A 24,505-nucleotide genomic window follows, 5' to 3' on the forward strand; every position below is an offset into this window, starting at 1 on the left:
TTAAGCAATAGAGCTTATCAGGATCATGAAGTGTTCAATAGCAGTAATCTAAACCCCAGGCATGAACGCCCAACTGAAATGCATTGAATCGCCCACAACTATCTGGTTGACATCATACTTTTAATAGCAAGCATAGACTCTTGGACACTCTTGCTAGTTATTTTGGTCGTAATTCGAAGAAGATCTGATTTTCTAATTTTTCTAATGCAGGGCGTTCCATGCGTCACCGAGGAAGCCATGTCGGCCCACCAAGTCGCGACCACCCCTTGTAAGTTGAGAGTGAGCTTACCTAACCTGCTGCTCCAACGTCGTCACCACCCACCTCCTCCACCACAATCAACTTACCTGCCTGTACCCATTCCCTCCGCTTGCCTCTCCTTACCTGCCGAGCTCGCGTCATTGCAACGCAATATACGAAAAATCCAGGAAACCTTGGTGGTGCGTAGCACACACGCGCCATCTCCCTAGCCGACGCCGATATGGGATTTCTAGGTGTGTACACAACTATTTACGATTATGAACCACGAGCCGAAGGCGAGCTGGCCATTGCCGAAGGTGATGTGCTCTATGTCCTGGAGAAGGGTGAAGATGATGGATGGTGGAAAGCCAAGAAAAAGGCCGGTATGGAGGATGAAGATGAGCCGGTTGGTTTAGTACCAAATAATTATGTGGAGGAGGTAGGTTCTGCGAAGAGCATTTCAACTCGAGTGAGACGATCTCATGCCAATAATTCTTGGTATTTTAGGCTCCGATTGTCAGCCATGCCCGCGCTATTTACGAATATACCCGCCAGACAGATGAAGAACTTTCTTTTCCTGAAGAAGCCGTACTGCAAGTGTTCGACACGTCCGACCCTGACTGGATACTTGTTGGTCTTGACGGCGAGTATGGGTTCGTTCCATCAAACTACATTGAGATGCAAGAAGGCACAACCCAAGACTCTCCAAGCTTGCCTGCGCCACCCGCATTGCCAGTAAGGCCTCACTCGGTAGCCGCACCGAAAGAATCACCGTCCAACACAACTTCGTCCCTGTCGACACCGGCGGCTGCTTTAGCAAGTGTCATCCAAGGAAAAGCCAGGGCGTCGACGCAAAACCCATCCTCACCGCCTACCCAACAGCCGACAGGATACCAGACACAACATGACGATTCTCGTCCGTCAGAGGATCGTGAGGATAACCCCGAGCCTCGTTCTCCGGCGCTGCCTTCCCGTCCCCGACCCACAAGCACAATTGATGATACCCCGGAGCGCTCATCTTCTCGACTAGAGGCACGCGAGGCTCAGCTGACAGAGGAACCATATCGAACACCTGGAGGGTTCCACATGTACAATATCAACGAAATGGTGTCTGTGATGGGCAAACGGAAGAAAATGCCTACAACCTTGGGCATTAATTTAGGCACAGGCACAATTCTCATTGCTCCTGAACGTGCTGAAGACGACCCTCCACAAGAATGGGCTGCGGAAAGGATGACGCATTACTCCAGGGAGGGCAAGCATGTTTTCATGGAACTCGTCCGTCCCAGTAAAAGCATCGACTTCCACGCTGGCGCCAAAGATACAGCGGAAGAAATTGTGGCAGCCCTAGGTGAACTCTCTGGTGCAGTGCGTGCTGAAGGTTTACGAGAGGTGATTATGGCGAGCTCGCAACGCAGGCAACACAAAGGGCATGTTCTGTATGATTTTATGGCACAGGGGGATGATGAAGTTACTGTTGCAGCTGGTGATGACGTTGTCATCATTGATGATTCCAAGAGTGAAGATTGGTGGCAGGTCCGACGAGTGAAGAATGGCAAAGAGGGCGTCGTACCCAGCAGCTATATCGAAATATCCGGAATCACGTCTCCACCGGCTTCAAGCAATTCTGGGATCGACTCTGCTAGGGCAACTGTAGAGCAAAACCGGCTCGAGGAGATAAGGTTAACCAAAGAGGCCATAAGAGCAAGCAAGGAGCCTCAGCAGGTAGGACATGGGACGCCTCTCCCTGAAAGAGGTAGCAGCCTTGTAGCCGGAGAAAATGGTAATAATTCGAGGCAACAGCGAAGCCGGCGGGAAAACGGACGCAACGAAGTCGGAAATCATCACAAATCAAAATCAAGTTTGTCAATCCCCCAGGACTTCTCTAATGAATAAGATATAATCGAATTAACATTAACCCTAGAGCCTGACATTTCTAAGTTACGAACATGGACCGATAGATCAGGCTCCTTCAGCGTTGAGGCACAGTTCCTCGGGCTCAAAGACGGGAAGATCCACTTACACAAATTGAACGGAGTCAAAATTGCGGTTCCGATTGCGAAAATGTCACGCGAGGACCTGGAATACGTTGAGAATGTAACTGGCATTTCTTTGGATGACGACAAACCATTAGCGGATGTCAAAAGGACGAAATTGATGGACAGACGGCCTGCCGAGGTCGGCGCATCGGTTAGCAAGAATCCCAAGCCAGAGTATGACTGGTTTCAATTTTTTCTTTCTTGCGACGTTCCAGTTGGATTATGCGAACGATACGCCCAAGCCTTTACAAAGGATTCCATGGATGAAAGTGTACTTCCCGACGTTAACGCCACAATCCTTCGAACGCTCGGTCTGAGGGAGGGAGACATAATCAAAGTCATGCGCACATTAGACATGAAGTTTGGCCGAGAACGTAACGTTCAAGACTCCGAAGCAAATGCCGGGGGGCTCTTCTCTGGCCCGGGGGGCGCTCTTCGAAACAATACTAGAAAAGGACGACCTGCGCCGGCGGTGCAAACAAGCGACGTGGTAGATGCTGCTGCCTTCTCCAAGGATGACGTTGGATCGCCTGGTCCTAGTTCTCAGAATGCTGCATCTCCTTCTGGGACTGGTCCCACCAGGACTGACAACAAAAAAAGTGGTTTTGATGATGATGCCTGGGACGTGAAGCCGAGCAGTTTCCCTGCAGGCACCACAGACAAACCAGCAAAGCCTGTTGCTGCAGCGCCTGCAATGCAGCCAACAACAGCCTCGAACTCAGGTGTTACGCTGACTGGCTCAATTAAGGAGTTGTCGCTATTGACAGAGCCCCTTCAGCCAAGCAAGGTGGAAGCGGTATCTGCTGCAGAGCTACGCCAACCAGTTGAGCAGAAGGAGGAACCCTCAGCACAGAATCTTCCTAGCGTGAGTCCGACATTTTTCTCAACTGTGCCCAGCTCTAACGGAACCGGCCCTCTTGCCTCGCAAGCTATTACTGGGATCCCTCCAAGGCTTGCGAGACAGCGGCCTGCACCCCCATCAATATCACCAAACCAGACCTCTTTGGTATCGCCGCCCCCGCAAAGGCCGTTATCAGCACCTCACTCGGCCCAGTCAGCTACTTTCTCGCCTCCAGCCTTGGCACCTCAGATGACTGGCTCTGTCCAAGGACAAGTAGCACCTCCAGGCCAAAGCCTCGGCGATATTGCCCAAGCCAGGTTGCAACAACAGTACACCTCCCAGTTTCAACAGTTGCAGCCTGCCATGACTGGTTATATCAGCGTCCAGCCACCGGGCATAACATCCTTCTCTGCTGGCATTCCAGGGCAGCAACAATTCATGCATCCTATGACGACAGGCATTCCCGGGAATCTCAATCGTCAGGCTCAATTTGTGCCAATTCAAACTCAACCGACAGGGTACCAAGCATCATTCCCATCTTCAATTTCAGGATTTCCACAAGGTATGGCGGCGACTGGCAACATAAATAGCTTCTTACCCCAAGCATTAGAACCACAACGTACAGGAGTTCAAGGCATACAGCCTCAACAGACCAGTATAGCAGGTGGCAGTAGCTTTGTACAACCATTGCAGCCTCAAAAAACAGGGCCTCCGCCTCCGGTTCGCTTCGGAATCTCTTCAGATCCGAAAAAGCTCACTCCCCAGCAAACTGGTAGACGAGCCAACTTATCTCAAGCAAGTAAGTGCAGAACGCAGTCATCCAAAAAATATTATGTGTCTTATCTAATTGTTAAAGCTCCTGACAATCCTTTCGGTTTTTAATGCCTAATTTACACAGTGCTGGTTCCTGGAGCAGCTCATTTGTTTTATGTCAGCAGCTCTGACATGTCATCTTGCCGTTGAATTGCAGTTAAGTGTTTCCTTATTCGCCATGTCGGGCGCCAATTAAATGAAACACCATTTCTCGTGCAATGGGTTTAAATCGCCTTGCGTACTCGCACCCAAAAATTGTGGCTATTAAGCATTATAGATAGCGTACGACTTTCTTTCCGTTCTTATTTGTTGACTAAAATCTGGATGGGGTAGCCTTCAGATATATCCGATCTCTCTCCATTTGACCGCCACGCTATACAGTTTTGATTCTCTTATCGCAAGAGCGTTTAATGGCGGCACGTACCGATGTTCTATTCTTTTTCGTTGGACACGGAACGGTGATTCGATACAATTTGTACATATTATGCGATCGCAGTGGACAAGATTTAATGACTACTACATTCACCAATATATATTAAGAAGACGCAGATGAGGACACAGGTGTTTCCTTGTGCGTCCCTGTCGTTTAAAGGTCAAATGCCCAACGTTCAGCAATAGGATCAGCTACACATTGATACTCTAATCATCGTATCATCGGATATAAATAGAGCAGTCAAAGTCGTATTGGCTAAGCTTCCATTCTAATACAAAAACAGCTAAGACTGACCGTTGCTTTGTGTATCTAGAACCATGTATTCAAAATCCGGGAAACATCAGAAGCATCGAAACCTGCATGGACGGGCATTATATACAGGCTGAGGGGCTGTCGAATCGGGAGGCATGATGAAAGAGAACTTGATATGTTCAATGCCCTTCACTTAAGCCTTTCGTCGATGTAGATTCGCGGATCCACTAGAGACGGCAGATGCAACAGAAGACATGTCAACTTCCACCTCAGTCTGCGGTTGCTGGCCGGGTTCGAAACGCTTGCGAACGGCCTTGATCATCATGATGAACCAATAAAAGTTCAGGCCATTGAGAGTAAGGTTGCTTGCCAGGTAAACAGCCCCAAGCCACGGCGGTATGGTGGAGACATCGGTTGCAAACTGCATGGTCATCAAATGTAGTGATGAGGGAGAAGGGTGCCCGTTTATTGCGCTCCAGATATCCCGGAATACCATGACTGACTGGTATGTACCGTATATCAACCGACATGAGAAGAAGCTAGATAAGAGGAGAAATCCGTTGTATAGTTGAGCCTTCGATCCCGTCATGCCAAGCTTGTCCATGAACCAGTGAATGTTTAGAAAGGGTGTCGACAGCTCCCAAAGAATGAAAATGCATCCATAATAGTTAACAAATGGCCGCTGTGGAAAGTTAGCAAGTCCATCATCCTCAAAAACTTACTTTGCGTTTCTGTCATTAGAGATGAGTCGGGGGTATTGCCTTACAAAACCAAGGGAGAAGACGAGCAAAGCCGCAATCGCATGTGCCAGAGTCCCAAGTCCAAATACATCCAGGTTCATGCTGGTGACGATGAGGTCCCATACAAAATACCCTGCGGCTAGAGCCTGAATCATGCTTGTCGCCCCTGTATACCCCCATATACGCTCTTCCCATGACATTTCCCTCCTCTCATCATCTGCGATCATGACCCAGATTGCCAGACCATTGATCAGTGTGGCTTGGATCATCGATACGACATGTGCATCCCAGTTCAGGCGTCTCTTCCGAGGCATTGTTCTGTAGTACTTTGGTGCTAGAATCTGAGATACAATTGGCGAAATCGGGTAGAAAATAACGGAGTAGAACAATGCGCCGAGGATAATTTCGTGTATGTGCAAGGACAATGTTGGCAGACTCAGCCAGTCGCACCAGGGCTGTACCATTTTAACCAACCATGGCAGTGGTTCGATGAAGAATGGGTCCTTCATGTTATAATGATTGTCTCCGGGCCTCCTCCACGCTCACTGATTCCTTTTGTCTTGGCTATATACGGGTGCTGCTCTTGAGCGCGGTTGGAACGGGCTTCCGATGCGTTGAGCAGGTACCAAATAGACGACAATATGGGAGTTTTGGCGATAATAGTTGGGTGCCTGGGTAGCTATGCTTCGGTAGTGGTATGTCACCAGGCAGGACGATAGGGGATGGATGTGTGCAAGTTTGCTCTTCGTAATATCGCCTTGCCTGGCAATATATATTGGTCCGCGTCTTGGGCCTGTTAGGCTTACTAGCCATCAAATCAGTATACGTCTAGTCCCACGTAAGGTGCTGCGGGTCCGGTGGCAGTGGGTTCAGGGTGCTGTCCGGGCCAGATTTGTTGGGGAAGTCCTGCACGTGAGGTCTCCGCCTGGCTGTGTCATGGGTTATGAATCGATACTTCCAGCTGTCCAAGATCCCGAGACTCCACAGTGCACGGAACTCTGGTGACAAACAAAACATCAGAAAGCCTCGGCGTTGACGTTGCTGCTTCAATGTTGGCTTCGATTACGTCTCGTCAAGCAATGAGTCTGCCGCTTTCACACACATTCCACCTTACTTTTTCCTTATATGCTCGGATGGTGGTCCTTCGTGGTTGTTCGTTATCTTCAGTTGTCACTACATGGTCAACTAGTGCGCCCCGGGATCACGAACTGGTGTTTGGGCGGGATGTCTGGTGCTGCTGGTACACGATCTGACTTTTCTGTGAGGCCGGGTGCTGTCTTTGTCGTGGCATATGCCTCGCTGTGGCGCGCTAAGTGTAACAATATACGTATTTCCTCTGGTGTCGTGACCACCAGTACTGCTCCTTTCGGTGTCGACTCGCGCCTGGTAGAGAGAGCATGTCGGAGCGAATAAGCAGGTCTGGTCAGGTTGATGCCACTATGTCCGTGTGATGCCGAGGCGGGATGCAGAACGCTCCTTGAGCCATCGAGGACTGAGCATAGTATATTGGCCCAGGTGCTTGTGGCTCTGTGCTTACTCGGACCTTATTCAATAGGTACTTTAACCAACCCTTTTTGTGTCTTGCCTCCAAGCTCCTTACATGCCTACTTGATCTTGGTACCTGGGTAGGTAGCTGTTCCTGCGCCGTGTGTTCCCCTTTTCTTACGACGGTGGACACGCAAAACTTCCGCTTGTCGTAATAGAAGCACTGTTATCGAGGCAGGGAGTCTAGCATAACGAAAGACATGCGAGGAGGGCTATGGACGAGGGCAGATAGATGACCAACAAAGAAGGCTGGCGAAGGGAAGTAATGACCAGGGCAGCAATAGCAATGCGAAAACACAGGAACACAGCTGAAAAACATGACTGTGATATAGGGTAGGTGGAGGCTGTGACGGACATATATCCGCTGATTGGGAGGAAATTGCGGTCCACTTGCGTCCACCAAACTTGATCTGTTGTTCATTCACCGGTGTAGCCAACCACACACTTCAAAACCAAATACCGGTACATGTTGACTGAAAATACATAGCCTGATATTACAGACTCGGGAAAAGGCCGCCTTTATATTAAATAAGCCGTGGCTGCACTTGAACACCACTAGCTGGCTGCGTGTACAGGCAGCTGCGAGACAATAAACCAGGCAAGTGATATGGTTCCAGCGCTCGGCACTTAATTCTGAGATAGACACACACACACACACACACACACACACATACAAAGACAATTCGACCTGAGCCACGGCGCTAAAAAGGCAGCACCTGTTGCCTGCATGCCACAGCCAACTCATTCAACATGGCAGAGGCCTTGAGCGATCGTCTCCTGGGACAGGGAAAAGCACTTGATGCGACCGTATTGTCTTATCTGACCTACCTGGCGGGACAATCAGTCGAGTCCATACGAACCACAGAACCACAACAACTCTCACAAGCGTCAAATTCGTTGCTACTATCCGTGCAATCATTGTCCAAAAAATCACATAGGCCCATTGTCGAATCAGCCGCTAGTCACTCAGCGCTACGCCAGCTATTTGCCCTACTGGCCAAAAGAACAGGCGAACTGACGCATACAGTTCCAAGGCTTGATCAGGAGGCAGAACTATTCTCTTCCGAGTTTGGCAAAGCCAGCGAGAACAGCAGCATCACAGAGCGGAAGAAGGCACTCCGTCTCCTACAGAATGGGGAGAGACTAGTCGATATGATGGAGCTCCCACAGCTTCTCAACTCTGCTGTCACATCCAGCCCGGTCAGTTACTCGTCTAGTCTCGACCTGTATGCACATGTTCGTCGCCTTGCATCCCTATACCCATCCTCGCCTCTTGTCGCATCGGTGCTGGACGAGGCAAATTCAGCCATTAGGCGAATGGCAGTCGACCTAATAGCTACGTTACAAACACCCAATCTCAAACTCGCTCCAAGCCTCCGTACGATGGGCTGGCTCAAACGAATTGTCCCCGAGCTTGTTACCAATATCCAAACAGAGGAATCCCTGCCTGCGATATTCCTCGTGTGTCGACTTAGCACACTGATTGCCACCCTAGACGCACTGGACCCTCTAAAACAACTGGCAGATGAGGAGCGCATACGAGACGTCAAGATATCTCAAGCATGGTCCGGGGGCCAGCACACCGAGCGGTATCTCAAGCGTTTCATAGAAGTATTTCGCGAACACAGTTTCGGCATGATATCGGTTTCCAAAAGCGTGGATTCCAGTTTTTCCCATTCTGATAGCGCAGCAACCGACCCGATGAATCCTCTGCCAAGTGTCCTTACTAGCTTTCCGTTGCACCTGATAGGTCTTCTGATGGACACCTTACAAACGTACCTACCCGTCATCAAAGACCAAGCCTCAAGAGAAAGCATTATGACACAAGTTTTGTATTGTGCTGGAAGTTTGGGTCGGCTAGGCGCGGACTTTGGTATGTTTCTGTCAGCTATCGGAATGGCGGAATGGGTAGAGCTGGTTAAACGACACAGGCTGTTAGCAGGCCGACTTGAGTCCGTCATTGGCGAACATCGGACCAGCCAGACTACTCCCACCAGTTTGGTTATTAGAGATATGCATTAAATGGTATTTAGGTTGACCGGTCAAGTATTGATGTTCACGCGTGGCCCCTGTTTTTGGTTAGAGCGATAAAGCACAAGCGGACTTTTCATACATCTACGGAGAAATTTAAGTTATTTTGTTTTTGAACTTCTCCCTGGAGCTTTCTCCCTAGAGCTTCTAAAAGTTGAGCCCTATAACGTGGTGCTGTTGCCAGGCTACCTATCTAGTACCTAATTTACCTAGTACTAAGTACCTACTGGATAAGTAGATATTAAGTACCTTTTCAATGCAGGGGTACCGCACTTCTCACGTAAGCCTGTGGTTGATTTGGCCGCGGCTCCATCCGCCTGCGTACTCCACGTGCTCTCATCACAGAGCAGCAAGTTCTTTGCCAGACGTATCCATCCAGTGATCTTGTGTGTAGAGCCTACAACACAATGGGAAATTCCTTTTCAGTGAAATGAAAAACAATAACACGCCTGTGCGAGCTAAATCAGGTACGAAAACAATGGCATCATAGGGATAACGTGAGCTGCCAAAACTTACAAATCGACTGTAGCGCAACACTTCGTTTCTGGGCTTGGTTCTGGCATAGCATCTGCGGTTATACTGCAGCCCCTAGACCTGCTTAAAACTCGAGTACAACAGTCTGGTACCTCATCTCTTTCCACCTGTTGGCAAGATATACGCCACTCTCCCCACGTTGCACGCAGTCTCTGGCGAGGAACTGTACCTTCCGCCCTCCGAACTGGGTTTGGATCGGCTTTGTATTTTACTTCCCTCAATGCGATACGCCAACACATACAGCAAACAAATATCCTGGGACGGCACCACAATAAACATAATGCTTCCTCGGCACTCCCTACTCTTACTATTTGGGCGAATCTAGCCTCTGGCGCCGTAGCCAGGACATTTGCAGGCCTTGTTCTCATGCCCCTGACCGTCATCAAGGTTCGATTCGAGTCCAACCTTTACTCTTACACATCGGTTGTCTCCGCCGCTGCTGATATCCGGCGTCGAGACGGGTTTCGGGGCTTTTTCTCGGGGTTTGGAGCTACGGCCATCCGAGATGCGCCTTACGCGGGAATGTACGTGTTGTTTTATGAAGTGCTCAAGACCGAACTCGGCTCGATAGCCGCGTCTACAATTCGTGTTGAAGGTAAACAACACAAGATGACGGCATCTATGGCAAGTACTATTAATTTCGCATCCGGAATCCTAGCTGGCGCCGCTTGTTCTGTTATATCAAATCCTTTTGACGCAGTTAAGACCAGGATCCAGCTGCAACCACGGCTATACAGGAATGTGTGGCAGGCAGGTTATAAAATGATCACCGAAGATGGCCTGCGATCTCTTTTAGATGGGCTGGCATTGAGAATGAGCCGCAAAGCGCTCAGTTCCGCATTGGCCTGGACGGTGTATGAAGAGCTCATTCGTAGGTTTGGTGCGTCATGAATGTCTAATAGAAAATGCATCCTATGGAGGTAAAACAACCCAACTCAGCGTCTATATATGTGTGTGCGCGCGCGCGTGTGTTTGTGTAAATAGAGCAACTCTGAATGGTAGGCTAGCTAATGAAATATCTCTAAAGGGAGGAGCAGAGAGAGATAAGGAAGACAAGGAACGAAGCAGGCTCGGGGCGATCAATACGATTCATTTAAATTAAGAGAAATGACAAAACAAAGATAAGCATAACTTCTATGGAATACTTGTGAACGGCTGCCCACTAGAGAACTTGACACACATTTCGAACGAAAGAGAAACGAAAAAAAAGGGTTGTTGTTGGGGGGAGGGATAGCGGGGAAAGACAAAAACAAAAAGACAGAAACGCCAAAGCGAGAGTCAAACGGAAGCCCTTTCTTGCTACTCATTCTTGCTATTCCCCTCTTAGGCAGGCTTGGCTCCAGCCAGATACATCAGAAGACCACCAGGAGACTTGCTCCTTTTACGATCACTCTTCTTGCGAACCCACTCAAACTGAGGTTCGTGCCGGTGTGTCTTTTTCTCCTCAATCAACAGAGTGCTACTCCGTTTCTCACGGATGTATTTCGTGTGCCGCCAGAATTGATCTTGTTCCCACTCTGGAACCCACCGCTTAATCAGAATATACTCGGGGTCCTTGTTTATCCCAAATTAGAAACAAATCAAAATCCTGCAAAAACGATCGGAGAATAATTACTCACATTGTCAATGTCGAAATCGATATGGAAGGTCCTTAGAGTCTCGATGGACAAATGCCTACGGGCCATTCGAGTATAGGTGGGCCTATGGCCTCGCTCAGGTGCATTAGATACCTTTTTCTTTTCAAGAATGGCCGAAATGGCCTTCTCGTCTAGGCCAGATTTCAACAAGTCTTCCTGCATGCGACGCTTGTATTCCTTTTCTTCCTGTTCCTTGCGTAATTTTTCCGCAGCCATTCGATCCGCCTCGAGTTTCTTGTAGCGTTCTACTGCCTCGGCAGCCTCCTTGTGGCGGCGCTTCTTTTCTTCCGCCTCCTCCTCCTCCTCTTTCAGCCGTTTCAGCTCCAGCTCTCTCTTGATGCGCTTCTCCTCCTCGGCCCGGGCCTCACGCTGTTTAATCTCGTCCAGTTCCATCTTGGCACGTTTCAGCTCGGCCTCATCTCTAGCCTCTTTTGTTAAGCGGCGTTCCTCCCTATCCCGCGAATTCTCAAGGCGGAGTCGTTCAAGTTCACGACGAGCAAGTTCAGCCTCCCATTCCTCTCTAGTAAGGCGTGACCTCGACCTCGACCTCGACCTCGACCTCGAATCGGAGCTGCGACGACGATAAACGACTTGCCGACGTCGTCGATAGTCGTCATCATCATCTGAGGAGTGCTCACCGTAGAACCGGTTATTGATAATCACTGGCTGGGCTGGGGCTGGCACAGGGCTGGGCGGGCTGGCTCTTCGATCACGGGATCTGTCGTGGGAACGAGAACGCGCAACGACGGTCGTGTGCTGTTCCGGGACTAGATAGCTAGGTCCAGCAGGTACACCATAATAATTTCGTGGTCGCTCGACATATCTAACAGGCCGAGGAGAGTGGCCATGGTGACGGATGCGAACATCCACATCCTCGTCGTCAGAATAGTAACTCATAGTCAATTACCACGACGTTATATAATCCACACGATGGAGAGGATCGTCTTTAAATAATGCTGAATATTGGAATCGTCGCCAGTTAAATTCATGCGGGGATTCTCGAAGAAAAAGTGCGAGCGAAATGCAGACAAGGTGGAAAATCTGGGACCAAATTCACCTAGTTATCTACCTAGGTATGTACATATGTAAGACGCATGAGAGGGTTGAGGGGGAAGTGAAGGCCCAGGACATTTCTCTCGTAGGGCTGGAGCGGGGGCGGCGGCGGGCGCAACCATGGCTAGGGGTGGTTGTCTTTTCTCAGCTCAGTTCAGGCGGCTGTAGGCGCGGGATGATTGGCTAGCCCGAGGTTGCTGAATTTGCACACTTAGGGTCAGCGAGCTTCGGCGACACGCAAACGGATTCTTAAATGGCTCTCCTTCGTACTGGAGGCATTGCACGAGCCGTCATCGTAAAATGGCTGGCTCAAACTTGTCCACAATTCACACGAGCGGAAGGCCCAGGGCAACCGCTCACTCACTACCTAGGTAGGTACATAAGAACCTTGTCTGTCCACCCCTCAAAGGCTCTCTCTAACAGGTATCCCAATACCTACCTAGGTATCTAGGTAGATAAATCTCAAGTGCTCAAGTAGCAACAGGCTGCGCTTCTTGTTGAGCGGCAAAGACAATAACAAACGACGTGGCGCGTGTTCGGTCGCGGATAAGCAAGTTCCAGCTGACGTAAGGTCATCGTCCTGGTTCAAAGTTTGATGTGCCGTTTGTCCATACTTGCAGGTTGCTCTGCAAGCTTGGCCACGCAAGGCAGCTGAACCATAGCTTCAGCGACCGCGGAGCATCTGTTCAATGTGCTCGCGGCTGTTTTTGTGCGTGGTTTCAAGATATAGAAGACGTTGGTTAAGCTTGTCCACGTCAGAATCTAAATCCTGCGTTTGACCCTCCAGCTTCCGTCGTAAAACTGGAAGGGGAAGTGACGCAAACCTGAAGAAGGATTGGGATTCTTGTTAGTGATCGAAATATTACCGCAGTGTATGTAAATCAAAATGCTTGAGCTCACATCTTGCCGACGCCTTCGTAAACTACCGCCTCCTCCGGAAGGCTCGCCAATTCGCTAAGGGTTAGGCTAACCAAGCGTTGCTCGCGCTGCTTTGCAGCCATTTGAGTTCGTGCCAGGCCAATTTGTTGTTGTGCAGCCACTGCCTGGGTCTCGATTTCGCGAGCAAGCTGGAAAATGTTAATCAACACTGTCGCTTGCTCAAGCCGAAAGCAAGATTATGCAGCTTGGTGCACGCATGTACCTTGTGAAGAGCCTCATTCGAAATGGACATGATGTTGGTAGGTAGAAATTAGTAGTCCGTAGATGGACCTGAGAAGGCAAATCCGGAAACGCGTAAGCCTGAACAGAATAGAGAAGCTTGAATTTTGCCACCTTTGTTGACGGAATCGAATGACGAGGTTGGAGGATTAACGGGTGTACCTGGCACCGGTCCGAGTCTGCGAACGAACTCGCCACAGCTAGGGGGATGGATGTAAGTGGCTTTACTCCGTACTTTCAGCCGCGATTTTCGGCGGGCGCCTCGATGCTGCCAACCGCTCGTCCAACCAGTCGCCATTTTAGGTGGTGACCCGACTATATCTTTGGCTAAGGGGTTTTACATATAGTATTTAGCTAGAAGAGGAATTCTCGTCTATATTAAAAATAAACCTTGACATATAGAACCCAGGCCATTTTCACCTGAGCCAAGGTTTGGTTGCGCGTGTCGCCCAGGCGTTAAGCCCCCTGTAGGCTTGGAAAAAGCATCCCAGCTACAAGAACCCGTAGCGCTGGAAACTGGAAGCCATATATCATCCATTAATGGTGCTTTGCCTTACCTTGAACCTTTCGTATCTCCGGGATGGATGCGAGGAGCCTTGGCCAGTATAGAGTGTACCTCTGGCTTTGTTCCAGGAGGCAGTGACGCAGCCAAATGCCCCAAACAATATAGTAATAGGCTAGAGAGGAAACGAAACTCCCCTGTTAATGAGGAGGTATCTTCAAAGTGCTATGATATCTGAAAGGGTAGATTTGCATGTGACTCGTATTACCTCCTACACACTGATTATTAGCCTGCTTTTCCCACATCATATTTGTATAAGAAACTAAAGAGCCTGGTGACCATACCTAGGCCCGTCATCAAGTGCCACCAGCCATGACCTTCTAGAAGAATGGCCCACGGCAAACCGATTTGCCGTCGCCACCCGCGTAGTTGCGAGCAGAATATGTTATCAAGGTTCCAAATGGCATAGCCAGTGAGGAACACAGTAAGGCCTGGTGTAGGATCTGCGCTTAGCAAAATTACACGTCTCTCTTACGAAAGCCGCGTATCTCACCCGTAGCGACCAATGCCCACATGGTCTTGAGTATATACCGAGCTCTGGCCCCATCTTCTGCTTGCAACGGGGGCCGCACTTGTACTTCCATAACCCATATACTGCGAATCAAAACAGTAGCGGTCAGAACCGCATAGGCAGCTTGGTGAAACGCGGGATCTTTTGTGGCATGATAATACAGCTAGGAACATCATTAGTAGGAGGATATCTTCCGTCGTTCCGGAAAACAAGCTCACCCACCGTGATGAACACGGCCAATGTTGTCAGGTCAACCCCCAACTTGACAGCAAAGACCCGGGATCTTGAGACTGCGAAACTCGCATAAATCATTAAACAAGTCGTATATATCATCATACCAAGCTCATCCACGAGTTGCACCAGATCTATGTATCATCTCATTAGCGTTTCCCATCGTTGCCCCTGCAGTGTAGGAGAAGAGCGATGTTCATTCAAGCATATAAGCTGGCAGATAAAGTCATGTTTTGGTACTCACATTACAAAGCTCAGCACAATAGAAGGATAATACGTAGTCCTTGGAATATTAGTATTGCATATCAAGAGACTGCCTCTTAGGAACACATACTTCTTCACAGAAGTTCAGTGTTGACGTTTGCTCGCCCCAGAAGCCATGTCCTGCCTCCGGATATGGCACACTCCAATCTTTAAAGAAACTCATCACAGAAGACGCCATCGTTGTGAACACTGGACCAGATGGCTGCAGATGCAATTATATACTTAGTAACTACTAATACGCCTGCGTTTTATTTTGTGGCGTCAACGTCGCCACGCGGTATTTCTTGCGTGTTCCTTTCCCTCTCTGCCTCTTTTTTATTTATTTTTTATTTAGCTATTTATTTATATTGTTAAAAATATTTTTCCTCACTTTTTTATTTTAACGAGCTAGCCTTTTTTCCTTTTCATTTTCACGACATAAAGTGTTTTTTTCTAAGAAAAAAAAAAAGTCTTTAAGCCCATACATTCAGTGATGAATTTTTTTTTTAAAAAAAGCTATTATAGGGCTCTCTAGAGACTGTGCTCGCAGTGCAAAGTGCAAAAGACAGTGCACTCTTTAGCACTAAAAAAGCGATTTTTTAAATTAAAAACCCTACAACGTGTTATGTACCGGCGGGGATTTTATTTAATTATTATTTTTTTTTAAAAAAAGAATGATTCTTTTTTTAATATTTCGCACTCATTAGCATCCGCACATATCTTTAGTCCGCCAGTGCCTAAAATTTTTTTAGTCCCATCACGATTATTATTTAATTCGTATACGCATGATTTTAAAAAACACAATAAAAACAACACCCCCTGCTCTGGACCGAAAGCATCCGTAGCGAGCTTGTCGGCTTCGGCTTCGATTCAGACTTCGGCTTGAACTTTTCGGTTTCGGCCTCGGACACATGGCGGCATCGGGCGCTGACGGCCAACTTCAAGCCGTCGTGGCTGCCCCGAAGGGCGTAATCAAGTGGGCCATGAACACTATGACATCCCACAAATGTTCTTTAATAGCACGGTGAAGATGAGTCAACTGGGGGCAGTTGATTGACAATTAAGCCGAAGTTGTCATCAACTACGCCTGAGCTCGGCTTCATACATACACATATAAATGCTCATAGAAATTCTCGTCGATGTAGCCGTGAAGGAAACTGAAAACACACTCGATAGCATCGTGAACTCGGCTTTCAACCAACCAATTAACCTGCAATAAACATTATGCCTGCAAACAAGACCCAAGCTTCCCAAGTGGCTCTTCGCGCCATACCATCTGAGGCTACGCTTGTCGACGTCTCCCAGTCTCAAGGTAAAAAGAAAGAAAGACAGAAACAACAATATCCTGACTAAATTTTTAAAATATAAAAAGAGTCAGCCACTAACAATCTCCTGTACTCTAGATACTAGCAAAGCCAACTCCATACCTAGCGACTTCAAGACAGCATTTAGGTCAACTGGTTCATGGAGTAAAAAGGACCCGTACTATGTGTCGTGGGAAGCGCGAGTTTGTAAGTGACTCCCGACTACCACCTGATCAAGTACAAGTGCTAATCTGACTAAATGACAGTTGCCGCGGTTAATAAGTAACAATGAGGGTCTTTCTTTGTAAAAGAGAGAGGAGATCCTAAGACATCTAAGTTTTATGAGCACAAATCAGGTCAGATAGATTCAATGTAACGTTAATTTATATGTTTTAAAACAGGAGCCTTAATATGTGGTTTTCGTTTTGCGTATTCACTTATCCGAGTATGCGTCCAGCTAGGGCCACCATGCGATGCCTTAACAAAATTTCCGTACTGTTCAGGCCCCCCACTCCCATCTGATGCGGCGCTTTCCCAATAGCGCTGCTGATAAGATAAGATGAGCTGCGCTAGCCTAAAGGGGACGAAAAAAAAAAGTGTGAGAGGGAGGCGTCGCTGAGGACGGCTCCGACAATCGAAAAAAAAAAGATACACACCAAAGAGGTCCCGAGAGGGGGACAGCAACAGAACTCTCCCTTGCTTCACATAATTTTCATTCACATAATTTTCATTGCATTGGTTAGATCATAAAGTCACTTGGTTCTTAGAACATATCCGCAGCATTCAATGGCTTCTCTTCGTGAAATCCGCAAGAGGAAAGACCTCGACATACCCGATGACACGTCCGATCTAGAGTTTGATGGATGTACGCTGGACGGAGTCTTGTCGCAGAGCGAGAATGAGTCAGAGGACGAAAGCACCGAATTTGAAGATTTCGACTCAGATCCGGATGAAAGCCAGAGTGATCTCGACAGCAACTCTGTCGACAACGAGCCCAAAACAGTTGACGCTACGCTGGACTCAGAGGCGGAAGGTGGCGGGGAGGGATCTTCTTACCGTATCGTGACTGATGCTAACGGCGGGGAGCGCTACGAATATGATGAAGTCGACCCCGTCTACGATAGCGATGACACGGACGCCCAAGGCCTAGCGAACACCATCGGCAACATTCCATTGTCCTTCTACGACTCGTATCCCCACATTGGATATGATATCAATGGGAAGAAGATTATGCGTCCTGCCACTGGAGAGGCTCTTGACGCTTTGCTAGACAGTATAGAACTTCCGAAGGGTTGGACAGGCTTGACGGATCCTGAGACGGGCAAACCGTTGAATCTAAGCCAGGATGAATTGGAACTCTTGCGTCGGCTGCAGTTGGGCGAGGTTCCAGAAGAAGGCCATGACCGTTACCCAGTAAGTTTCTATGGTCCAAGCATATCGTGCTCCAAAGACTGACAAGGGGATGGAGGACATGATCCCGTATTTCACTAGCATCGAAGAGCAAATGCCCATCAGTGCGGCTCCCGAACCCAAAAGAAGATTCATCCCTTCCAAACATGAAGCAAAGCGAGTTGGTCAGCTTGTCCGAGCTATCAAAGATGGTCGAATTCTCCCGTATAAGCCGTCAGAGGCTAAAGCGGAAGAGGGGGAGAGGGAGGAAGAAGGGTCGTATTACGATATCTGGGCCAACGAGGAGCCCAGAGACCACCACGTTATGAACATACCTGCACCGAAACTCTCCCCACCTGGATATGATTTAAGCTACAATCCACCACAGGAATATTTGCCCACGGCAGAGGAGAGAAAAGCATGGGAAGACGCAGATCCCGAGGAAAGAGAAAAGGAGTATCTTCCCGCAAGATTCGAATCCTTGCGAAAAGTTCCTGGTTATACCGAGTTAGTTAAGGAGCGGTTTGAACGGTGTCTAGACCTTTATTTGGCGCCAAGAGTTCGCAAGAACAGGTTGAATATCGACCCCAATTCATTGCTTCCCAAACTGCCCCGACCAGAAGAGCTTAAACCTTTCCCAACAATGTGCCAAACTATCTTCAATGGCCACGAAGGCCGTGTGCGTTCGGTGGCCTTTAGCCCGGATGGAGAATGGCTTGCATCGGGTGGTGATGACGGCACTGTGCGTCTCTGGGCTATTAATGGCCACCAAGAGTGGATGGCGAGACTGAGTTCTGAGGATGCGGTCGACTGTATTCGGTGGCGTCCAAACAGGGAGACTTTCATTCTCGCCGCTGCAGCAGGAGAGAGCTTGTTTTTCGTCGTGCCACCTGTCTGCAGCAATGCCATGGAGCAGGCAAGTCGGGCGGTTCTTGATGCAGGTTTTGGGTACGCGGCACCCTCCAAACCTGGTTCTGGAGTTGACGGCGGGGCCAAGGAATTTTCTGCAAAATGGTCAAGGCCCGGCTCTAAACTCGAAGACGCGGGTGTCTTGCTCAAGGCTACTGTCAGAGCAGCAATTAAAACGCTGAACTGGCATAGGCGTGGCGACTTTCTCTGTTCCGTCTCTCCAACCGGACAAAGAAGCTCCGTGGCTATCCACACCCTCTCACGACATTTGAGCCAGATTCCCTTTCGTCGACTGCCTGGGCTTGCGCAAACTGCTCAATTCCATCCCTCGCGACCCTTATTTTTTGTCGCGACTCAGAGGATGATCCGGTGCTATGACCTTCAGAAGCAGGAACTTGTGAAAATTGTACAACCTGGAGCCCGGTGGATATCTTCATTTGACATACATTCTGGAGGCGATAACCTCATTGTGGGTTCGTATGACCGCAGGCTGCTGTGGCATGATTTGGATCTCTCAAGTCGGCCATACAAAACGATGAGGTTTCACAGCGAAGCAATTCGTGCGGTAAAGTATCACCGGAATTTGCCGCTGTTTGCAGACGCTAGTGATGACGGGACTCTTCAGATCTTCCATGGTAAGGTGGTCAGCGATCTAATGGAAAATGCGACCATTGTTCCGGTCAAAATGCTGAAGGGTCACGCAGTCGTTAGCAAGCTGGGCGTAATGGATGTTGACTGGCACCCACGGCATCCGTGGTGCCTCAGCGCCGGAGCAGATGGCACATGTAGATTATGGACGTGATTGGATTAAGAATTCCGTCAGCAAAGTACCGTCGTCCATCGGAGTGATAGGAAAAGGAGAATAGCATACTAGGAAATTGACCATCTAATCGGCATGATGCTTTCATCTCGTCACTATCTGTCGCTGTCGAAATGCGATATTATCCACACTATGATAAAGAGTCTTTTTTTCTTTCTCAAATTTGGAACGTAGAATTTGCGTCAGAGTAATAATAAGCCGATATATACCAGAGCTGTGGCACTGTGCTTCAAAAAAATCTGAACCAGTCATCGATCAATCTTGCACAGTCCGTCCCGCGCAACATTCATGATGTACTGATAAACACCCCAAGTCCGCAAGTCCACACTGTCATTGCAACCGCCGAGCCGATGCCTTCTCACAATTCCTCTTTCGTGTCCCTTACTTTTTCCTGCGCTGCTTCGCTCCCAAGTCTTAGCTGGTCCAGTGTCCATCTCCACCCTTGGGCTGCAGCATCTCCTATCTTTGCCAACACAGTACCGGACGGCGACGATGTACCAAACTTAAAATACGTGGACTGTTGACGAGCCAACGCTCTAAGCTCTTCCAGCTTAGAACCTTGTGGCACCGGGACACCATAATTGTCTAGATATGCCTTCAGCTCTGAGCGAGTCCATGAGTCAAATGCCGTCTTCTCAACAGACGCCGTAGCCGACGAGAGATAGCTGGTAACCGACGCAAACTGGCTTCCACCGGCCGAGGAGGCTGATGAATAGGCAGAGACTGCAGCGCTGATAAGTTCCTCTCGGGAAGCATCTTTCTTCTTAGCAGCCTGTTTGGCGATAGAATCACCATTCCTCACCAGATATTCCTTTAGGTTCGAGTAACTGAAGTCGTCGAATGACCACGCCTGCCAACCCGAGGCCGCTTTGCGGGAATACTTTCGAACAAGAGCTCGTAAATGGTCTACATCAGAACTCTGAGGTACAGGAACCCCACGGGCATCCAGGTACGCCTTCAGACGGCTCTCCGACCACTTCGACGTGGCTTGGTTAAACGCGTCTTCAGCTGCAAGGGAGGCACCATCAGTGGCTCGGGCGTACTCGTTTCGCGCATTGGAAGTGGCAGCCCCGAACCCGGAACTCGCCTTTGCTTGAACGTTGTCCCCTAGAATATCAGCTCGGTGTTTGCGAACTAGGGCACGAAGCTCGTTCTCCTTTGTGCCTTGCGGAACGCGGATGTTGTTCCTGTCACAAAATTCCTTTAATTGAGATTCACCCCAAGCATCGATTATCATGTCTGTCAGGTTGGCGTAAGCTGCTCGTGCACTCGCCCTCGCACTCGCAGCCTCCTGCTGGGCTTTCAAGTATGCCAACCTAGAATTTCGGCGGGCGGCAGCGACAAGTTTGTCGCGGGTCGAAGGCTGCGGAACTGGAATACCGTACTTGTCAAGCCATGCCTTGAGGTCGGACTCACCCCAGGTTTGGTAGAGCCAGTCACCAGGGTACGCGGCGGTTTCGCCCATCTTCTTAGCCACAACCTCGTACCCAAGCCTAGCCTTCTGCAGAAGAGTATCCCTGTGTCGCGGCTGCGGCACTTTAAAGTCATCACACAAGCGTTAGTGAAAGAAATATACCCAAGGTGTTACGAAGATAGGTGAGTGGCAGGCGGAAAACCTCCTGGCCATTCGAATCTGGATATTCATGGCGTCCTTACCTGGAATTCCGTGCTCATCGCAGAACGCCTTCAGTTGACTCTCTGACCAAGTATCTAGAATCCATTCCTTGGTATTGGTCCACGACTGTCGCGCGGCCTCTTCGGATTCGTACCAGTTTGATTTGACTTGCGAAATTAAGCTGTCCTTGGATTCCTCAGTGGCCGTCTGAAAGTCTTGTCCCCTTTCGCGTAAATAGGAAATTAATTGGGCAGTATCCCAGCTACGATATGGTTGCACAATGATGTTATTCCAGTGTCGTTGAACCAGTGTCTCCAAATCTTTTCGGTCTGATGCTTTTGGATAGGGAATATCATTGTCAGACAGCCAACGCTCGAGCTCTGTCTGATGCCATTTATTATATACTGCAACACCAAGGCAAGATATCAGTCCTTTAGATTCTGCGTAAAAGCATGGGATGGTATATTGTACAATGGGGGGCCCAGTTCATTCGGAGTACGTAGGTGCAAGCAAACATACCTGCTTTGGTACCTGGAAACCAGCTGCTTGCAGCGGCTCCAGACACGGCCAAGCCAGTCGTGAGGAGAACCCTGAGAAACCTCATTGTATCGACTTTGAGTTGTGTAGGAATGGGATTAAAATAGAGGTGCTAGCCGTTTGTCCCGTAGTAATCCAGAAGAAGCAGATGGTTTCGTGTATAAGTGCAAATGGCAGAGTTGAACCAAGCCGTAGTAGGGTTATGAAGCCACTGCCAGCTGCCGGCTTATATGAGGGGGGAGAAACGCCTGCAGCAAGAAAGCATAGTTCTATTGCCCTTGTGCACTGAATGACGACGTGGGGTGTTCCAGTGGGTGTAATAAGCTAGAGCCAAAAGCCATTGATGAGCAGGGTTGGCGTATCCATCACGTCACTACTCTTCGCCTCTGATCTACATGCCGAATGCACAATTTCTATCTGTGCCTTGAACAGTAGCAGGTGGCAGGCAATACTTGCCGATTAAAATCGCTGCTACGTCAACGGTTCAACGGGCGATGCAGGAGCACATGCTGAACTAAAACTACCACAACGGCCTTTAAGATAGAGGCAATTTATTTTCCCTTTCCTCTCTGCGTGAGTTGAACAACACGCAGAATTAATGCCGACCTTTTCGCCCGAAACTGATAAATTGGCCTGTCAATCAACTGGGTCAAGCTCCCGCCACAGTGACGTAGTAGACTTTGAGCTCCACCCGATCCCTCCAGCCAAAGGCGTGGCGGCCAATGTCTGCGGTGGCATCCCAAGTACTAGTACGGAGTACATATGCATATTGAGATCATCGGAGGTGTGTGAGTCGGAAACTTGGCGCTTAGAGCGAGCCCTCTAGCTCAATCTATGCTTCATGGGAATCGTACAGGAAAATTGTCTAATTACTACGTAATCCAAAATCCTCCGGATGGATGTGTATGTCCAAGATGTATACAGTCGGTATTCTATGGACACAAGCCCAGCAGAACGAATACACAGTTAATGTTGTAGTGTCCGTACATGGAAATATTTTCTATATAGTCTTCTGGATGCGCTGCCATCATGCAGTCGCAGTAGTACTAGTGATACAAGATACCCAACAACACATCCGCCCTCACCGTCTACTTATATTATGGCATCCATCTTACGACCTTGGCGTGGTTTCCGAGAGACCGACGTGCCATTCCCTGGTGTGAGCGAGTGGTGCCACGCTTAGGCGTAAAAGTTGACGGTCTACCATGATAATTAGCCACGTCTCTTAATGATGGTGATGGTGATGGTGATGTTGGATGAGGACTCACGTCTTTCTTCTTGGCTTGTACTTCAGCAATTGCATCAACGTAATGCTCATGGCCAATTTTGTTCTTTCCTGACCGCAGGGCTATCATGCCCGCCTCAACACAAACAGCTTTAAGCATTGCTCCGCCGAACTCATCGGTACTCCTTGCAAGCTCACCCCAGTTGACACCAGGGTCTACTTTCATTTTTCGGGAGTGGATTTTGAGAATTTGAGCTCTGGCCTCTTCATTGGGTAGTGGGAACTCGATTTTTCGGTCGAGTCGTCCCGACCTAAGCAAAGCTGGATCAAGCACATCGACACGGTTTGTCGCGGCTAGAACTTTGATGCGGTCGTCCGATGCGAAGCCATCCAACTGGTTCAAAAGCTCCAGCATAGTTCTTTGGACTTCACGATCGCCGCTCTTCTCGCTGTCGAATCTCTTCGTGCCGACAGCATCAAGTTCATCGATGAATATGATAGCTGGCGCCTTCTCCTTTGCCAAAGCAAAGCAATCTCGAACCAGTTTGGCTCCATCGCCGATGAACATCTGGACGAGCTGTGGCCCCGCCAGTTTTAAAAATGTAGCGTCTGTTTGCGCCGCACAGGCTCTTGCTAACAGCGTCTTTCCAGTGCCGGGAGGGCCGTACATCAATGCACCTGGAGGGAAAAATTAGCGGAACTATTGCTAGACGTGGAGATACAGCTGTCACAGGATCTAGAACTCGAAGCGGGGGAAGCTGCCGGCAAGATTTAAGGCGGTAGCTGGTGGGTTTCTCACCTTTAGGGGCTTTAATGCCAATTTTTTTGAATCTGTCGGCTTCCTTCATCGGCCATACAATCGCCTCAACCAACTCCTCGATCTGCTTGTCGAGGCCGCCGACATCTGTATACTGCTCTGTAGGCTTTTCATCTACTTCCATCGCTTTCACCCTACTATCATACTCGGCTGGTAGGGTGTCGAGAATAAGGTAAGAGTCCTTGTTGACTCCTATGAGGTCCCCAGGTTTCAGCTGGTCAGAATCCACCAGCCCAATGAGCGGCAGAAAAATGGTTTGGCGAGTAGACGTCTTAATAACAGCCGACTTGCCTACTCTGGTTGCATCCAGGTCAATATTCGCACCCTCTTCTGACGATTCAGCCGTAGGATCGAGGTCTAGCAACTCCACAACATTGCCAACAAGATACGGAAGCTGTCTGCAATTTAGTTAGCAAGAGGTTGATAATGTTGATATTTCTGTGCCATGCATACCTGTTGTTCGCAATCTTATCCACATTGTCCTTGATTTTCTCCCCCATTGCTGCTTTCTCGTGGGACAGCCGGGAAAGCTCGCTCTTCATGATTCTAGAATCGTTTTCCAGTAGTCGCTTCCGCGTCAAAATATCTTGTGTACTGAGGCCAAGTACCTCGTCGTCCAAGATATCGTCATCTACCTTATCTTTCATCTCCTCGTCTCCATCTGGTCTTCCCTCCCTGTCTTGGTCAGGACCTCCATTTCTTTTTCTTTCATCTTTGTCTCTACGATCGAGGTCGTCGAGCTCCTCGAGGGTGGACATCGTGGACGCCGTGAATAAGTGCAGTAGTCTCACGAAAAGTAGCTCCGATATTGTAATTGGTTAAAAGACTTGTTTCGGCAGGCCTACGGAGCTAAAAAAGAAAGACCGTCGCAGCTCGGACTTGGTACTGGATCAGGGCGACGAGATGTTGCAAGAGCTGGGCCAAGCTGCAGGGTCGGTGAGCCTCGTACACAAGGTCAGAGGGGATGGATGCTTGACAATCCTAGGCAGACGGTGGCGCGCAATCATTGGCAGCTTCACAGTATTAAT

The 24,505-nt window shown here is 49.0% G+C and overlaps 11 protein-coding genes across 11 annotated transcripts; 5 read left to right on the plus strand and 6 right to left on the minus strand.

Moving 5' to 3' along the window:
* Positions 1-479: 479 nt before the first annotated feature.
* sla1_1 (Actin cytoskeleton-regulatory complex protein sla1) lies at positions 480-4,000 on the plus strand (the record flags this gene model as incomplete). The annotated part of the gene is made up of 5 exons (XM_066131800.1): positions 480-677; positions 746-2,099; positions 2,163-3,680; positions 3,744-3,917; positions 3,975-4,000. The coding sequence occupies 5 exons, from the start codon at positions 480-482 to the stop codon at positions 3,998-4,000; spliced, it is 3,270 nt and encodes a 1,089-aa protein (XP_065987842.1).
* Positions 4,001-4,809: 809 nt separating this feature from the next.
* On the minus strand, positions 4,810-5,670 carry G6M90_00g110030 (uncharacterized protein; the record flags this gene model as incomplete). Its single annotated transcript, XM_014688367.1, has 2 exons — positions 4,810-5,298; positions 5,383-5,670. 2 exons carry the CDS (start codon positions 5,668-5,670, stop codon positions 4,810-4,812), a joined length of 777 nt encoding a protein of 258 aa, XP_014543853.1.
* Positions 5,671-7,651: 1,981 nt separating this feature from the next.
* cog8 (Conserved oligomeric Golgi complex subunit 8) lies at positions 7,652-8,923 on the plus strand (the record flags this gene model as incomplete). The annotated part of the gene is made up of 1 exon (XM_014688366.1): positions 7,652-8,923. One exon carries the CDS (start codon positions 7,652-7,654, stop codon positions 8,921-8,923), a length of 1,272 nt encoding a protein of 423 aa, XP_014543852.1.
* Positions 8,924-9,832: 909 nt separating this feature from the next.
* On the plus strand, positions 9,833-10,357 carry mic-13 (Mitochondrial glycine transporter; the record flags this gene model as incomplete). The annotated part of the gene is made up of 2 exons (XM_066131801.1): positions 9,833-10,061; positions 10,125-10,357. 2 exons carry the CDS (start codon positions 9,833-9,835, stop codon positions 10,355-10,357), a joined length of 462 nt encoding a protein of 153 aa, XP_065987976.1.
* Positions 10,358-10,789: 432 nt separating this feature from the next.
* G6M90_00g110060 (uncharacterized protein) lies at positions 10,790-12,000 on the minus strand (the record flags this gene model as incomplete). Its single annotated transcript, XM_014688365.1, has 2 exons — positions 10,790-11,020; positions 11,086-12,000. The coding sequence occupies 2 exons, from the start codon at positions 11,998-12,000 to the stop codon at positions 10,790-10,792; spliced, it is 1,146 nt and encodes a 381-aa protein (XP_014543851.1).
* Positions 12,001-12,820: 820 nt separating this feature from the next.
* Positions 12,821-13,327, minus strand: G6M90_00g110070 (uncharacterized protein; the record flags this gene model as incomplete). The annotated part of the gene is made up of 3 exons (XM_014688364.1): positions 12,821-12,980; positions 13,057-13,223; positions 13,298-13,327. The coding sequence occupies 3 exons, from the start codon at positions 13,325-13,327 to the stop codon at positions 12,821-12,823; spliced, it is 357 nt and encodes a 118-aa protein (XP_014543850.1).
* A 1,007-nt stretch (positions 13,328-14,334) lies between these two features.
* On the minus strand, positions 14,335-15,060 carry G6M90_00g110080 (uncharacterized protein; the record flags this gene model as incomplete). Its single annotated transcript, XM_066131802.1, has 3 exons — positions 14,335-14,550; positions 14,863-14,901; positions 14,953-15,060. 3 exons carry the CDS (start codon positions 15,058-15,060, stop codon positions 14,335-14,337), a joined length of 363 nt encoding a protein of 120 aa, XP_065987802.1.
* Positions 15,061-16,085: 1,025 nt separating this feature from the next.
* G6M90_00g110090 (uncharacterized protein) lies at positions 16,086-16,451 on the plus strand (the record flags this gene model as incomplete). The annotated part of the gene is made up of 3 exons (XM_066131803.1): positions 16,086-16,173; positions 16,265-16,372; positions 16,432-16,451. The coding sequence occupies 3 exons, from the start codon at positions 16,086-16,088 to the stop codon at positions 16,449-16,451; spliced, it is 216 nt and encodes a 71-aa protein (XP_065987926.1).
* A 500-nt stretch (positions 16,452-16,951) lies between these two features.
* On the plus strand, positions 16,952-19,265 carry erb1 (Ribosome biogenesis protein erb1; the record flags this gene model as incomplete). Its single annotated transcript, XM_066131804.1, has 2 exons — positions 16,952-17,578; positions 17,634-19,265. 2 exons carry the CDS (start codon positions 16,952-16,954, stop codon positions 19,263-19,265), a joined length of 2,259 nt encoding a protein of 752 aa, XP_065987884.1.
* Positions 19,266-19,641: 376 nt separating this feature from the next.
* MSC1 (Meiotic sister chromatid recombination protein 1) lies at positions 19,642-21,502 on the minus strand (the record flags this gene model as incomplete). The annotated part of the gene is made up of 3 exons (XM_014688362.1): positions 19,642-20,819; positions 20,940-21,302; positions 21,418-21,502. 3 exons carry the CDS (start codon positions 21,500-21,502, stop codon positions 19,642-19,644), a joined length of 1,626 nt encoding a protein of 541 aa, XP_014543848.1.
* Positions 21,503-22,614: 1,112 nt separating this feature from the next.
* RPT5 (26S proteasome regulatory subunit 6A) lies at positions 22,615-24,235 on the minus strand (the record flags this gene model as incomplete). Its single annotated transcript, XM_014688361.1, has 4 exons — positions 22,615-22,635; positions 22,704-23,338; positions 23,460-23,875; positions 23,931-24,235. 4 exons carry the CDS (start codon positions 24,233-24,235, stop codon positions 22,615-22,617), a joined length of 1,377 nt encoding a protein of 458 aa, XP_014543847.1.
* Between the last annotated feature and the right edge of the window lie 270 nt (positions 24,236-24,505).

The sequence above is a fragment of the Metarhizium brunneum genome, chromosome 7 (assembly GCF_013426205.1).
Source record: "Metarhizium brunneum chromosome 7, complete sequence".
NCBI classification, from domain to species: domain Eukaryota; kingdom Fungi; phylum Ascomycota; class Sordariomycetes; order Hypocreales; family Clavicipitaceae; genus Metarhizium; species Metarhizium brunneum.